The following is a 13,921-nucleotide window of genomic DNA, read 5'->3' on the forward strand; positions in this document are numbered from 1 at the left end:
AGGTGATGGTGCCCTGCACATATCGGATGATGTGCTTGGCAGCATTCTAGTGTAGCTCATGCGGCTTCTGCATGTATCTGGAAACTGCCCCTACTGCATATGAGAGATCTGGTCTGGAGTGGGTGAGGTACAATAAGCTCCCCACTAGCTGTCGGTAGAGAGTGCTGTCAACTAATGGAGTGTCACCTCCATCCTCAAGGCGGACCCCAGACGGAAAAGGAGTCGGTGCTGGCTTGTAGTCAGTCATGCGAAATCTCTCGAGGAGATCCCGTGCATACTTAGCCTAAGAGAGTTTGATGCCTGTGGCATTCTGGCTGATCTCAAGACCAAGAAAGAAGTGTAATGGACTCATGTCCATCATCAAGAACCTATCATGCAAGGCCCTCTTGACTGTAGCAATGGCTGAAGCCGAGCTGCCAGTGATTAGGAGATCATCTACATACAAAACTAAGATAAGAAGAGAATCATGTGTCCTAAGCATGTAAACATTCGGATCAGACTTACATCTTTCAAAGTTTTGTGATAAGAGAAAAGAATCCATCTTCGCGTACCAAGCTCTCGGGGCCTGCTTAAGGCCGTAGAGAGATTTCTTCAGTCTACAGACCAAGGATGAATCTTGAATGAAACCATGTGGCTGCTCCATGTAGATCTCCTCAGATAGGTCTCCGTGAAGAAAGGCATTCTTCACATCCAACTGATGTACTTCCCACCGCTGGGCAGCCGCAATGGCAAGTGTAAGGCGTATGGAATCCATCTTTGCTACTGGAGCAAAGGTCTCGTCATAATCAATGCCATGCACTTGTTGGAAGCCTTTGGCTACTAGCCTTGCTTTCCGTCTGGTGATTTGCCCATCTGCAGCACTCTTGGTCCTGTAGACCCATTTGCATCGGACAAGTTTCCTTCCTGAAGGAAGGGGGACCAGATCCCAAGTCTTGTTCTCGAGGAGGGAGTTATACTCCTCCTCCATGGCGGACTCCCAAGATGGATACCCAACAGCCTCAGCATAAGACTGTGGATCAGAAGACTGAACCAAATGACAATGCCAGGAGGGCGATGGTTCAGTGGCAGTGAGGACAAGAGGAGGCTCAATAAACTCTGAGCTAGTCCTCTGCAGATCAGAATTATCCCCCACAAGACCATTTCTAGCAGCTGGTTGGTCTTGTGCATATATCTCACGTAAGCACCTTGTTCTCTGATTTATGACAGGGGAATATGATTCACTGCTGGAAGCCCGATCTGGGCTTGGATGTGGATCATCATTTGCATGCACTAGATTTGTATTTGAAGACTCTGTCTTTGCATCTGCATGCTCTTCCTCGGCATCTGCATGATCTGTATTTGCATCTGAGTGCACTGAGTCATCATTTCAGACATGAGGTAGATAAAAAGTGTCTGCATGCGGCGCTTGAGGTGCATGCAAGAGACTTTCCTCAAATTTGACACTTCGCTCAATGATGAGCTTGTCCGTAGAGGGAATCAGGGGTCGATATCCCTTCACACCATCAGGGTATCCAACAAAGATGCACTCAATGCTCTGTGGATCAAGAGCTTTCCTCTTTCCAGAGGGGATCCGGGCCCATGCTCGAGAGCCAAAAACACGGAGGTGAGTGACCTCTGGTTTAGTGCCGCTCCAAGCCTCAAAGGGGGTCTGATCCTTGACAGACCTGTGAGGAGATCTGTTCTGGATGTAGTTAGCACAATTAAGTGCTTCGGCCCAGAGCTTATGAGGCAGTGACTTGGCATGCAACATGCAGGAAGGCATCTCTTTGAGAGATCGGTTCTTTCTCTCAGCAACTCCGTTCTGCTGCGGAGTGTATGGAACTGTGTACTGCAACTGTATGTCGGACTGAAGGAAAAGGTTCTGAAGTGCTGTGTTAACATATTCCCCCCCATTGTCTGTACGGAGGGCTTTGATCTTTCTCTCTGACTGTGTCTCAACTAGTGCTTTGAAATCTTCAAAGTGCTCAAAAACTTCAGATTTGTTCCTGAGAAGATACACCCAAGTATACCGTGAGAAATCATCAATAAATGTAAGCACATACCTTGCTTTTTTTATGGAAGGATGAGGAAAAGGCCCCATGAGATCACTATGGATCAGATCTAGAGGAGAGGATGCTCTGTGAGTCTTGCCGGTGTCAAACTTTTCTCTGGGATGTTTGCCAAGAACACACCCTTCACAAACTCCTTTGGAGAAACTGATATTTGGCAAGCCTTCCACCATCTCATTCTTGCTTAGTTGCTGCATATACCTATAATTTAAGTGACCAAACCTCTCGTGCCAAAGCCTACTACTATTATCAGCATGTGTAAGCAATAAGGAGGATTCAGATTCAATAAATTCAGAAAATGTATACAGTCTGGCTCCATTTTTTACCTCACCAGTTGCAATTTTGGCGCTCCTATGTAGATCATATATGTTCACTACATCTGGAGTGAATTCCACTCTCTTTCCGGTGCCATAATGAGTGATCTGATAAACTGAAAGCAGGTTTACCAAAAGTTTTGGAACATGAAGCACATCTTCAAAGCTTTCGTGTAAAAGTTCCACCCTACCTTTTCCGGTGACCTCAATAGGTGAGTCATCTCCCATGAGGATGGGAGGTCCTTTGCATGCATCCAAAGAGGAATAGACTTCCTTTGTAGCAACCATATGATGTGATGCACAAGAATCTATAATCCATGCATCAGGAGAAGAATTAATTGCAACTAAAACATGAAAATTGTTACCTTTCCCGTGTGGCGGATCCTCAGTTTTCTTCTTGGCGCCTTGAGGGATGTGGTCTCCAAGGTTGTGCTTCTGAAGGATTTCTGCCATTTGGTCAATTTGTTTCTTCATGCAAGAGGATTCTGGATGGAATCCTCTTTGAGAGTAGGTGCATCTGTTTCCTTTCTTCCCTTTCTCATTTCTCGAGCCGGAGGAGTCATTGAAGGGCTTGGTGTACCCTTCCTTATTTTGGATGGGAATGTTCTTTTCCTTTGTCTTTTTGCTGCTGATTTTTCTGATTTGAATCAGATCTGTGATTTTTATTGTGGCTGCCATCATGCACAACAAGTGCATGTTCTTTTGGAGGTTTGATTTTCCCCATGCCAATGAGTTTATCTTGCTCAAAAATAAGGGACTCCATAAATTCTTTGAGAGAAGGCATAGTGTAGGATTTACCTATTGCGAGCCTTACTGAATGAAATGTAGACACAAAGACGGAGTATTCCGGTCCGAGCTTTGACATAATAGAGAGAACTTGGCGACTCTCCTCCTTGGATTTGTCAATTCCACAACCCTTGAGTTGCAACAATAGATCATTATATTTGGTGAAGAAGTCTTGAATTATGTCGTAGTTCCGTGGATCCAATGATAGCAGCTCCACTTCGAGCAGATGTCCTTTCATCTCATCATGTTTCCCGTAGAGATCTTCAACCTTTTTCCAAATCTCATTGGGAGTATTGTAGGCAGATAGATGAAACTGCAACTCTGGAGAGATGCACATGCATATGGATCCGTGGGCCTCATGCATACGGTTGAGGTACTTGGATTTCTCTATGGCTGAAGTGGGTTCCACTTTTGTAGCCATGGTAATCCTGTACAACCCTTTATGACGAAGGTATCGAGCCATTTGGTCCTTCCATTCGTGATAGTTGTACGGTGTTAGGATCGATGCTTTGGGAAACTCCATTTTTCTGTCAATCTTCGATCTCCAAGCTGTAATACTTGCAAAATAAAGTACTGGTGCGTCTTTTATCTAGCAACATGTGGGCTCTGATATCATGTAAATGTGTTAGAAAACCTGCACAAATGAATCTAGCTAGTAAAGGTTGAACACACAGCTTTGCAGAGCAAAAACATTAAATGAAAATCGAAAGAAGAAAAGAATGATTCATTTGAAAATATGTTACAATGCTCATGATATAGCATCATTGGGTGAAGATCCCAAGGTAATGCACTATAGTGGTGATCAATAAGAAGACTCAACACCTACAACAAGTTCCAGAGATAACTAGTCAGTTGCAGAGTTAAAGAAGGAGCAAATCAAGGAGTAAATATGCAAAAGGAATCTTGCATGCAATCCCATGCTCTAACTAAGAGTCCGCATGTAGGTGTGTAGTAGTTCCAACATGCAAAAGGAATCTTGCATGCAGTCCCATGCTCTAACTAAGAGTCTACATGTAGGTGTGTAGTAGTTCCAACATGGATGACCATCTCTTTGGACAAAAGTCCATGGCCCAACCTTAGCGCAGGAATATCGTGATGGGGACTGCCAAAGGGTTGGTGTATCTCCATGATGGAATAGAGCTTGTGATTTATCACAGAGACATCAAGGCCACTAACATTCTATTAGATGATGATATGAATGCTCGTGTTGCCGATTTTGGTTTGGCAAGGATCATGACTAAAGAAGATACAGGAAAATCCCGTTTGATAACAAGGGTAGCAGGTACGCACAATTACTTGGCCCTCAAATATGCTCTCTACAACCAAATCACAGATAAAAGTGATGTGTATAGCTGTGGGGTTCTGCTGTTGGAGATCATGAGGGCAGAAAAGCTCTCGACACCACTGCAGAGTCGGCCTCCCATTATCTCATCACGGATTGGGCATGGGCGCTGGTAAAAGAAGGACCGAATCAGGCAGAACCGGGTGGAGAGATTTTTTTGGTAGGTATTTTGTGCGCCCACGTTATGGTGGCGTTCAGAACTGGAATGGTGGAGGTCGTGAAGATGTTGGAGGGAGAAGCGGAGATCCCTGAAATTCCTAACAGGCCTTTGCCACTGATGCATCATGGAATATCTTTCCTTACCAACGAATGAAACAATTCCTTTGGAATTTCTGAGAGCATTTTTCTACTTCCTTCTAATGAAAGAAATGTGTACTTCTTGATAAGAATTTACGTAAAATGCAATTGAGATTATAGATATATATATATATATATATATATATATATATATATATATATATATATATATATATATATATATATATAATTAATTAATGCTAAATAATATTTTTTCCTAAATATTATACTACTAAACACACTATATATATTAACGAAAAAAATATACCTAAAAAAGACCACAATATAAAATAGAGAAACTATTTAAAACATTTAATTTTTTTTTTTCAATTGTTTTATATGATATACAAATAATCTTTGTTATTCTTATTATGAAGTACTTGATATTTTTATTTTAACTTTTAATTTATTTTTCTTTGGAGGTTGAATATTTTATTATATATAAAATTAAAATATTTTCTTTTAACATTTCTTTTTATATATAGACATATATGAATTTGATATAGACATATGCCACATATATGAATTTGATATCCAACACCCACTATATATAACACTCACTATGTTCCTTCCCCATCTCATCTCATCGGCAAGCGTTTAAGTTTAAGTTTAAACCATTATGTGCATCTTCGTGGATTGTGATCGAATTCAGTTGTGTTTCTACGCGTTATTCTTTGCCTGTGTTCCTTCCCCTCTTATCTCATTACACTATTGCAACTGTGTACAAACCATTCTATGCATTTTCTTGGAATGTGATCAAATTCAGTTCTCTTTCTAACCATTCGAAAAGATGGGTCACAAGAATCATGAGCACCACCATCATAAGGAAATGGAAACCAAGAACGTTGCTTCCAGGATTCCTTACTCTGGCACAACGAGTACGTATAAGCTGAATGAATCAGAATACGAGAGGGAAAGGAAAGACGAGAAGCATCATAAGCGTATGGGACATTTGGGGGAAATGGGAGCAGCGGCTGCCGGAGCGTTTGCAATGGTACTGCATATATCCTTTACTCATTAATTCTAAATTTTCATATCCAAATGTGGAGTAACGTATATTTAGGTCCTCCGCCATGTTAATCGTATTTGGTCAGATCGAGCCATGGAATATATATCCTTGTATTGTTTCTTGTATTTTGTACAGTCTTCATAAACTAGAATTGTTTCGATGATACGCCCAAAACATAATCGTTTCGATGATTTTTATAACGTAAGAAAGTGAGTCTGTAGATTAATGTAATTTGACATGTGTGCAGCATGAGAAGCACCAAGTAAAGAAGGATCCCGAACACGCAGAGAGACATAAGTTGCAAGAAAAGATTGCGGCCACAGTTGCAGTTGGAGCAGGGGGGTATGCCGTCCACGAACATCACAAGAGGGAGGAGTTGAAGAAGCAAGAAAAAGAAGCTCATGGAAAAAAACATCACCACCATCTATTTTAGCCACCCACACGCACGGGCATCATGTATTCGTTTAAAATAATAAATCTATTCATGTCAGTCACATAATTTGTTCATTTGTTGGATGGTTCGTCCGGTAATCCAAATAAACATTGTACGGTGAATATTATATTGTTTGTTGGGAATTTCTGATAATTCCAGCACAAAAATGACTAAACAGAACAGAGGATAATGCTCTGTTTTTATCACAAGATTATAACACAGGGAAGCTAAAATTGTTTGGGAGAACAGAGTTTTCAACACACAAAAAAAACTTTGTATTCATTAATAAAAAAACCGTTGTTACAAAAATTTCTTCCTCCAACAGAGGGATTTCACAAACAAAATTGCTTCAGATGCAGTAAAAAAAAACTTCACTATCTCCCTGAAAATTACTCTGTCTCTGCACTGTTCTGCATTTCAAAACAAAAACAATACTCTGTCTCCTCAAAAATATTAACACTACTATGTATGAAATTCTTATTTTTACATTCGCGCTCTGCGACGCTTCATTTCATTTTCAACAAAACGAACATTACATTCGCACTCTGCGTATTACACTGCTGTGAGTGTAAAACCCCACCTTTTTTTTTTTAACTTCACACATACGCGCCGCTGTGCGTATTTCATTTCATTACATACTCCAGAACAAAAACAAAACATAACATAACATATCTTTTGTTTGACTTGTGCCCTAAAACAAAAAAACTCCCGTGCATAAAAAAAAATAATAAAATTAAAGTTTTACCTACATTTACTGACCGAAATGAACTATATTAATTACATAACATGGCGGTAAATTAATTTCTCTTCCTTCACCTCCTTTTAGTCAACCTTGCATATGGTCTTGTCAATCATACTGAGATCCAACAAAAAAACATGTGCAACTGCTCTGTTAACTGTAGATCTGCCCACATCAATCGGACGGTTGGCAGCAATTCCCCAGAGGTCTCAATTGCACGGACTTTACGCGCCGGGGAATGGTGGTTTTGCAACAGTGCTCGTGGCCACGTGTCAGCAGACCCGTATGCTCGCTGCCCTCCGGTCAAATACCAGCATTTGTGAAAGGCGGTGCAGGGAGGTACGTTGGTGGTTTTTTGCTGCACCGCAGTTGGAATTAATATTTCAACACTCCCCTTTAATTTCAACTGCTGGGTTATCAGTCATACCCAGACACTTCCTCAAAAACTCAAAACTTTTCTACCCCAATGGTTTGGTCAGAATGTCTGCAACGTGCTCCTGAGTTCTGCAGTGTTCTAAAACAATTTCTCCATTATTTACCAATTCCCTGATGTAATGAAACTTTGTGTCAATGTGTTTCGTTCTCTTATGAAACACAGAATTCTTGGATAATGCAATAGCTGAGCTATTGTCACAAAAAATCACAGTTCCTTTTGCTTTTTATTGGCATAAACTTCTTAACATCCTTCTCATCCAAATTGCTTGACACGCTGCTGCTGTACTTGCCACATATTCTGCCTCTGCTCTAGACAATGCTACAATAGGCTATTTTTTAGAAGCCCATGAAATGGCTCATGAACCCATGTGAAAAACATAACCAGATGTGCTTTTCCGATCATCTACACTTCCAACCCAATCACTATCAGTGTATCCAATTAAATCTGAACATTCTGAAACAGTATATAAAATGCCAAACCTTTTAGTACCTTTAACATACCTCAGAATTCTTTTTGCTGCCTACCAATGTGCTTCTTTTGGCCTCTCCATGAATCTGGAAATTAAACTAACAGCATGCATTATATCCGGCCTAGTTGCAGTCAAATACATGAGGCTTCCAACTATGCTCTTGTACAAACTAGGATCAAAATCCTTGCTGTTGTCCTCTTTGCTGAGTTTTAATCCCATCACTGTGGGAGTGATTGTTGCTTTGCTCTCCTGCATATTAAATCTTTCCAACACTTCATTAACATATTTCGCTTGTGAGATAAAAATCCCATTTCCATTTTGTTCTACTTCTATTCCTAAGAAGTATCTCAGCAAACCCATGTCAGTCATTTCAAATTCTTCTTTCATGACTGTTTTGAAATTTTCAATAAGGTAATCATCATTACCTATGAAAATAACATCATCAACATATAACACAACAATTAGTAATTTACCATCCTTTTCTTTGATGTAGAGGGTGGGTTCTCCCTCACACTTTTCAAATCCATTTTCCAGGAGATAGGAATCTATCCTACTGTACCACGCTCTTGGTGCTTGCTTCAGCTCATAAAGAGCTTTCTTCAATCTGCACACTTTGTACTCTTGACCTTTCTTTTCATAACCTAGAGGTTGTTCAATGTAAACCTCTTCCATTAACATTCCATTTAGGAATGTTGACTTCACATCCATTTGGTAAACTTTCCACTTGTTTTGTGCTGTTATGGACAGCACTGCTCTCACTGTTTCCATTCTAGCAACTGGTGCAAAAGTTTCTTCATAGTCTCTCCCATACCGCTGCTTATATCCTTTGAAAACAAGTCTTGCCTTGTGTCTTTCTATTTTTCCTTCAGCATTACTCTTGGTCTTGTAGACCCATTTAACTCCAATGACTTCTTTTCCTTTTGGTAGTTCAACTAAATCCCATGTCTTGTTTCTTTCTATGGCATTGATCTCCTCATCCATAGCTTCTATCCATTTCCTATCCTTAATTGCTTCTTCGAAATGAATAGGGTCATCAACATGACAATATAAAGCAAACAAAGAGTTCATACCTTCATTTGCTACCTCTTGTTCATAAATGTCACTTAAATTTCGGAATTTCTTACCTCTTTCATTTGGTCTACAAGTGCTTGAAGAAGCACTTGAATTTCCTCCTTGTGATGTGCTTGGAGAAGCAATTTCATTTCTCCTCAAGGGTGTCTCTTGCTGCCCTTGTGTTGGTGCTGCTATTTGGGGATGTATTTTAGCCATCTCCTCATCATCTTCATCATGTGACAAAGAGTTTTTAACATTCACTGTTTTCTCTATGCTTTCATCCCAAGCTTCCTCCTCAATGAATCGAACATCTCTACTCACAATAAGATTCTTGGTGGATGGGTTATACAACCTATAGGTTTCGGATTCCTCACTGTATCCAATGAAAATACATTTCTCCCCTTTGCTGTCCAACTTCTTCCTTAGCTGATCTGGAAAGTGTGCATAAGCCACACATCCAAAAACTTTCATGTGGGTGACTCCTTGCTTTGTCCCACTCCATGCTTCTTTTGGCACTCTGTTCATGACTACTTTTGTAGGGCATCTATTCAAAATGTACGCTGCACAGTGTACAACTTTAGTCCAATAATCATTTGGAAAATGCTTTGCCTTTAACATACTCCTCGCCATATCCATGATTGTCATATTCTTCCTTTTGGCAACTCCATTTTGCTGCGGAGTGTACCTAGTGGTAAACTGCTTATGAATTCCATTTTCTCTACAAAAACGTAGAAATTCTTTGGAGATATACTCACCTCCTCTATCAGTGCTTACAAATTTGATATGCAACCCACTTTGGTTTTCTACAAGTGCTTTGAAATTGCAAAATCTTTCAAACGCTTCACTTTTGTTTTTCAGGAAATAAACCTAAGTTTTTCTAGTAAAATCATCAATGAATGTTAGTATATAGTGGCTGCCTGCAAGTGATGGAGTTTGCATCGGTCCACAGAAATCTGAGTGGACAATCTCTAAGGGTGCTTTTGCCCTTATGTTTTTCCCAGATGGAAAACTTTCTCTGTGTTGTTTCCCCAAGATACAACCTTCACAAAGGCTGTCTGGTTTCTCTATCAATGGTAATCCTTTTACCATTCCTTTTCTAGTCAACAAGTTAAGACCTCCAAAGTTGAGATGTCCAAATCTCAAGTGCCACAACTAATTTTCATCGTTTGGTTCGCTTTGGAAAGCCTCTTGTGTCACTGCTGCTATTTCTTCTCCATTTTTTAAATCTTCTTTCATCCTGAGAGGGAGCATCCTGTTCCTTGTCATTTTCACTTCAGCAATACATCGTTTACTGGGTGTTTTATCCATGATGGTGCATACATCATTCACAAAGAAAACATTGTACCCCTTTTGAACAAGCTGTCCAATACTTAAGAGGTTACATTTCATTCCAAGAACATAATAAACATCTGCTATGGTTTTCTTTTCACCTTTCTTTGTTAAGACATTTACTTCTCCTTTTGCCATAACAGAAACTTTATTATCTGTCCCTAGTGTGACTTGTGACTTCACACTCTGATCTAACATAGAAAACATGGCTATGTTTCCTATCATATGGTTACTGCAACCGGAGTCTAGAAACCATACATCTTCACTCTTTTCTTCAGCTATATTACAGGCTAAAAACAAATTATCTTGGCTGATATTTTCTCTAGTGAAATTTACACTAGTTCTATTACTCATATCATGCTGCTTCTTCCTACATTCATTTGCATAATGCCCATAATTTTTACAATAGTGATGTTGGACATTGGATTTATCATACCTTTGTCCTTGAGCATGATTTTGTCCACTTTTTTGGTTGCTGCCTTAGCCTTGGTTCTAATTTGGATTGCTGCCTCTTCCATGAGTATTTGCTGGACTGTTTCTTCCACCTCTGTTTTGGCTTCTGCCTCTTCCTCTCTTGTTTCCTCTGCCTTGACCTCTTCCTCTTCCAAAGAACATCTGGGTCTTAAAGGCATGTTCTTGAGATGAGTTTTCATTTCTACTGAATCTCTTCTCATGTGTTATCAGTGATGCATGTAGTTCATCAACTAAGAAGTTTGTGAGATCCTTTGTCTCTTTTATGGTGGTGACAATCGCATCGAACCTTCAGGGTAGGATCCTCAATAGTTTCTCCACAATCCTTCTTTCTTCAAAAATCTCTCCATGAGATCTTATCTATGTGACCAGACCAATCACATGTGTGAAGAATGAGTCAATATTATCTGACTCCTTCATGCAGAGAGTCTCAAAATCTCTCCTCAGCAACTGTAGTTTTGCTGTCTTCACTTTCTCCATGCCTTGATAGGCTATCTTGAGAGTTTGCCATGCTTCTTTGGATCTCTTAGCTGCTGCTATCCTTGGAAACACACTCTCATGCACTGCTTGATACAAAAAGTAGAGGGCTTTAGAATCCTTCTTCTTATTGCTCTTCAACAAATCTTTCTCTGCCTGAGTTAAATTATTAAACTCATTTTCATCTGCTGGTTCTTCAAAACCATCCTCAACAAATTCCCATAAGTCTTGGGAAGCAAGCAAGGCTCTCATAGTTATTGCCCAATAGTCATAGTTTTTCCCATTAAATTGTGGGAGCTGAGTATTAAAGATACCCATGCTAGTGCTGGCTCTAGCCATTCTTGCACTCTTAACTATGCTTCAAAATACTTGACTGTGTATTTAAAATAATTGACTGTGAGGACAGTAACACAAAAAACTAACTTGATAAATACCTTGGATTCTTTCTTGACTGAGTCTTTACTTTGCTGGAGAAGTTGCTGCAGCAAGAAATCCTTCCTTCAGCTTCTTTGACACCTTCAAAGAGCCTGGACAAGCTCTGATACCATGTTGAGAATTTCTGATAATTCCAGAACAAAAATGACTGAACAGAACAGAGGATAATGCTTTGTTTTTATCATAGGATCTTAACACAGGGAAGCTAAAATTGTTTGGGAGAACAGAATTTTCAACACACAAGAAAAACTTTGTATTCATTAATAAAACAACTACTGTCACAAAAATTTCTTCCTCCAACAGAGGGATTTCACAATCAGAACTGCTTCAGATGCAGTAAAAAAAAACTTCACTGTCTCCCTGAAAATTACTCTGTCTCTGTACTGCTGTGCATTTCAAAACAAAAACAATACTCTGTCTCCTAAAAAAGATTAACACTGCTGTGTATGAAATTCTTCTTTTTACATTCGCGCTCTGCTGCGCTTCATTTCATTTTCAACAAAACGAACATTACATTCACACTTTGCGTATTACACTGTTGTGAGTGTAAAAACCCCTTCTTCTTTTTTAACTTCACACATACGCGCTGTTGTGCGTATTTCATTTCATTACATACTCCAGAACAAAAAAAAAACATAACATAACATATCTTTTGTTTGACTTGTGCCCTAAAACAAAACAACTCCCGTGGATAGAAAAAATAATAAAATTAAAGTTTTTACCTACATTTACTGACCGAAATGAATTATATTAATTACATAACATGGCGGTAAATTAATTTCTCGTCCTTCACCTCCTTTTAGTCAACCTTGCATATGGTCTTGTCAGTCATATGGAGGTCCAACAAAAAAACATGTGCAGCTGCTCTCTTAACCGTAGATCCGCCCACATCAATCGGACGGTTGGCGGTAATTCCCCGAAGGTCTCAATTGCACGGACTTTATGCGCCGGGGAATGGTGGTTTTGTAACAGTGCTTGTGGCCATGTGTCAGTAGACCCGTATGCTCGCTGCCCTCCGGTCAAATACCAGCATTCGTGAAAGGAGATGCGGAGGTACGTTGGTGGTTTTCTGCTGCACCGCAGTTGGAATTAATATTTCAACATTGTTATGAAAGTAGAATGTCTGGAGCTTATGATTCAACGCCATTTCTATTATTTGCAGAGTTATCTATGAAAACCACCTCTTTCATTTTTCTCGCTTTGGTCTTTCCTTTCGAGGCAACAATTTCGCATATTAATACAGCCCGTATAACTATTTACTTGGTAATCTATTTTCGCAAGTTAGAAATTCCAGTGTGAGATTTGATTAAGTGTGACAGCAAAAGCAATATTCAACTTTAAAACCAAAAAAATTGCGTACCAGCACATTTTTGTATTAGTATTTTGAAAGAAGGTTTCACGTCTCAAAAACAATTATGTTATTTTTGTATTATTTACAAAGTATAATATTAAATTAAAATGTATTTATATATCGTATTTTGATGCATATCATCACTTTAATGTTTACCCGTAATTTAATATGATTGGGGCAGTAAATTTATAATGGCCATTATATTTATAATGACATCTCTAATATGAACCAACCTATGTCATCTCTATTAAGAACCAACCTATATTTGAATATTAGCACGTGAGTATACTACCTAGTTAACTCCGATTTTTTTTTAATAACATCATGCTAACATCTCTCAACTCTAATATGATAGAGAATTTTGACTATTCCTAATATATTTATATTATTGTAAATGGATTTTTTTGACTGAAAAGAATATTGTCAAAAATAAAGTATTATGATTTAATATTTTTTTATTTTTTTAAAATTGGTTATCTCGTTATTTCTATAAATTAGATAGTAATTAGGACGATAGGCCTTCTTATGCATCAACACAGTCGTTAGGCCTATAGACCTTCCTATGCATCAACACAGTCGTCAACACTTTCAATTTCCTGTTGACATCTGGCATGGTTTCCTACCATTTTTGTCCGCTGCGAAAATTATATACCTGTGGTCCACGTAACCCTCATTAGGTGGCACCGCATGTTTCCGGAACCTACATAAAATCTCATAGCGGCATAGAAGGATGTGTGTTTTAGCCAGTTGCAGAAAATATCCAGCTTTATCTCCCTCCGCATGGAACACCACCAAACAACCATGGAAACAGCAGCCGCTGTAGTTTTTGTCCGCCTGCAATAATTAAATACCTGTGGTCCACGTAACCCTCATGCTTCCGGAACTTACATAAAATCTCATAGCGGCATAGAAGGATCTGTGTTTTAGGCAGT

At 39.2% G+C, this 13,921-nt stretch overlaps 1 protein-coding gene and 1 pseudogene across 1 annotated transcript; both read left to right on the forward strand.

Annotated features, from left to right (window-relative positions):
- Window positions 1-4,243: 4,243 nt before the first annotated feature.
- On the forward strand, window positions 4,244-4,803 carry LOC149201915 (putative receptor-like protein kinase At1g11050 pseudogene; annotated as a pseudogene).
- Window positions 4,804-5,404: 601 nt separating this feature from the next.
- On the forward strand, window positions 5,405-6,337 carry LOC149201916 (abscisic stress-ripening protein 3-like). The gene is made up of 2 exons (XM_089399860.1): window positions 5,405-5,781; window positions 6,044-6,337. The coding sequence occupies exons 1-2, from the start codon at window positions 5,578-5,580 to the stop codon at window positions 6,227-6,229; spliced, it is 390 nt and encodes a 129-aa protein (XP_089255986.1). The 5' UTR covers window positions 5,405-5,577; the 3' UTR covers window positions 6,230-6,337.
- Window positions 6,338-13,921: the final 7,584 nt, after the last annotated feature.

Source organism: Pinus tabuliformis, chromosome 2_1, assembly GCF_031772625.1.
Source record: "Pinus tabuliformis cultivar Carrire ecotype Pingquan chromosome 2_1, CPIR1, whole genome shotgun sequence".
Lineage (NCBI taxonomy): Eukaryota > Viridiplantae > Streptophyta > Pinopsida > Pinales > Pinaceae > Pinus > Pinus tabuliformis.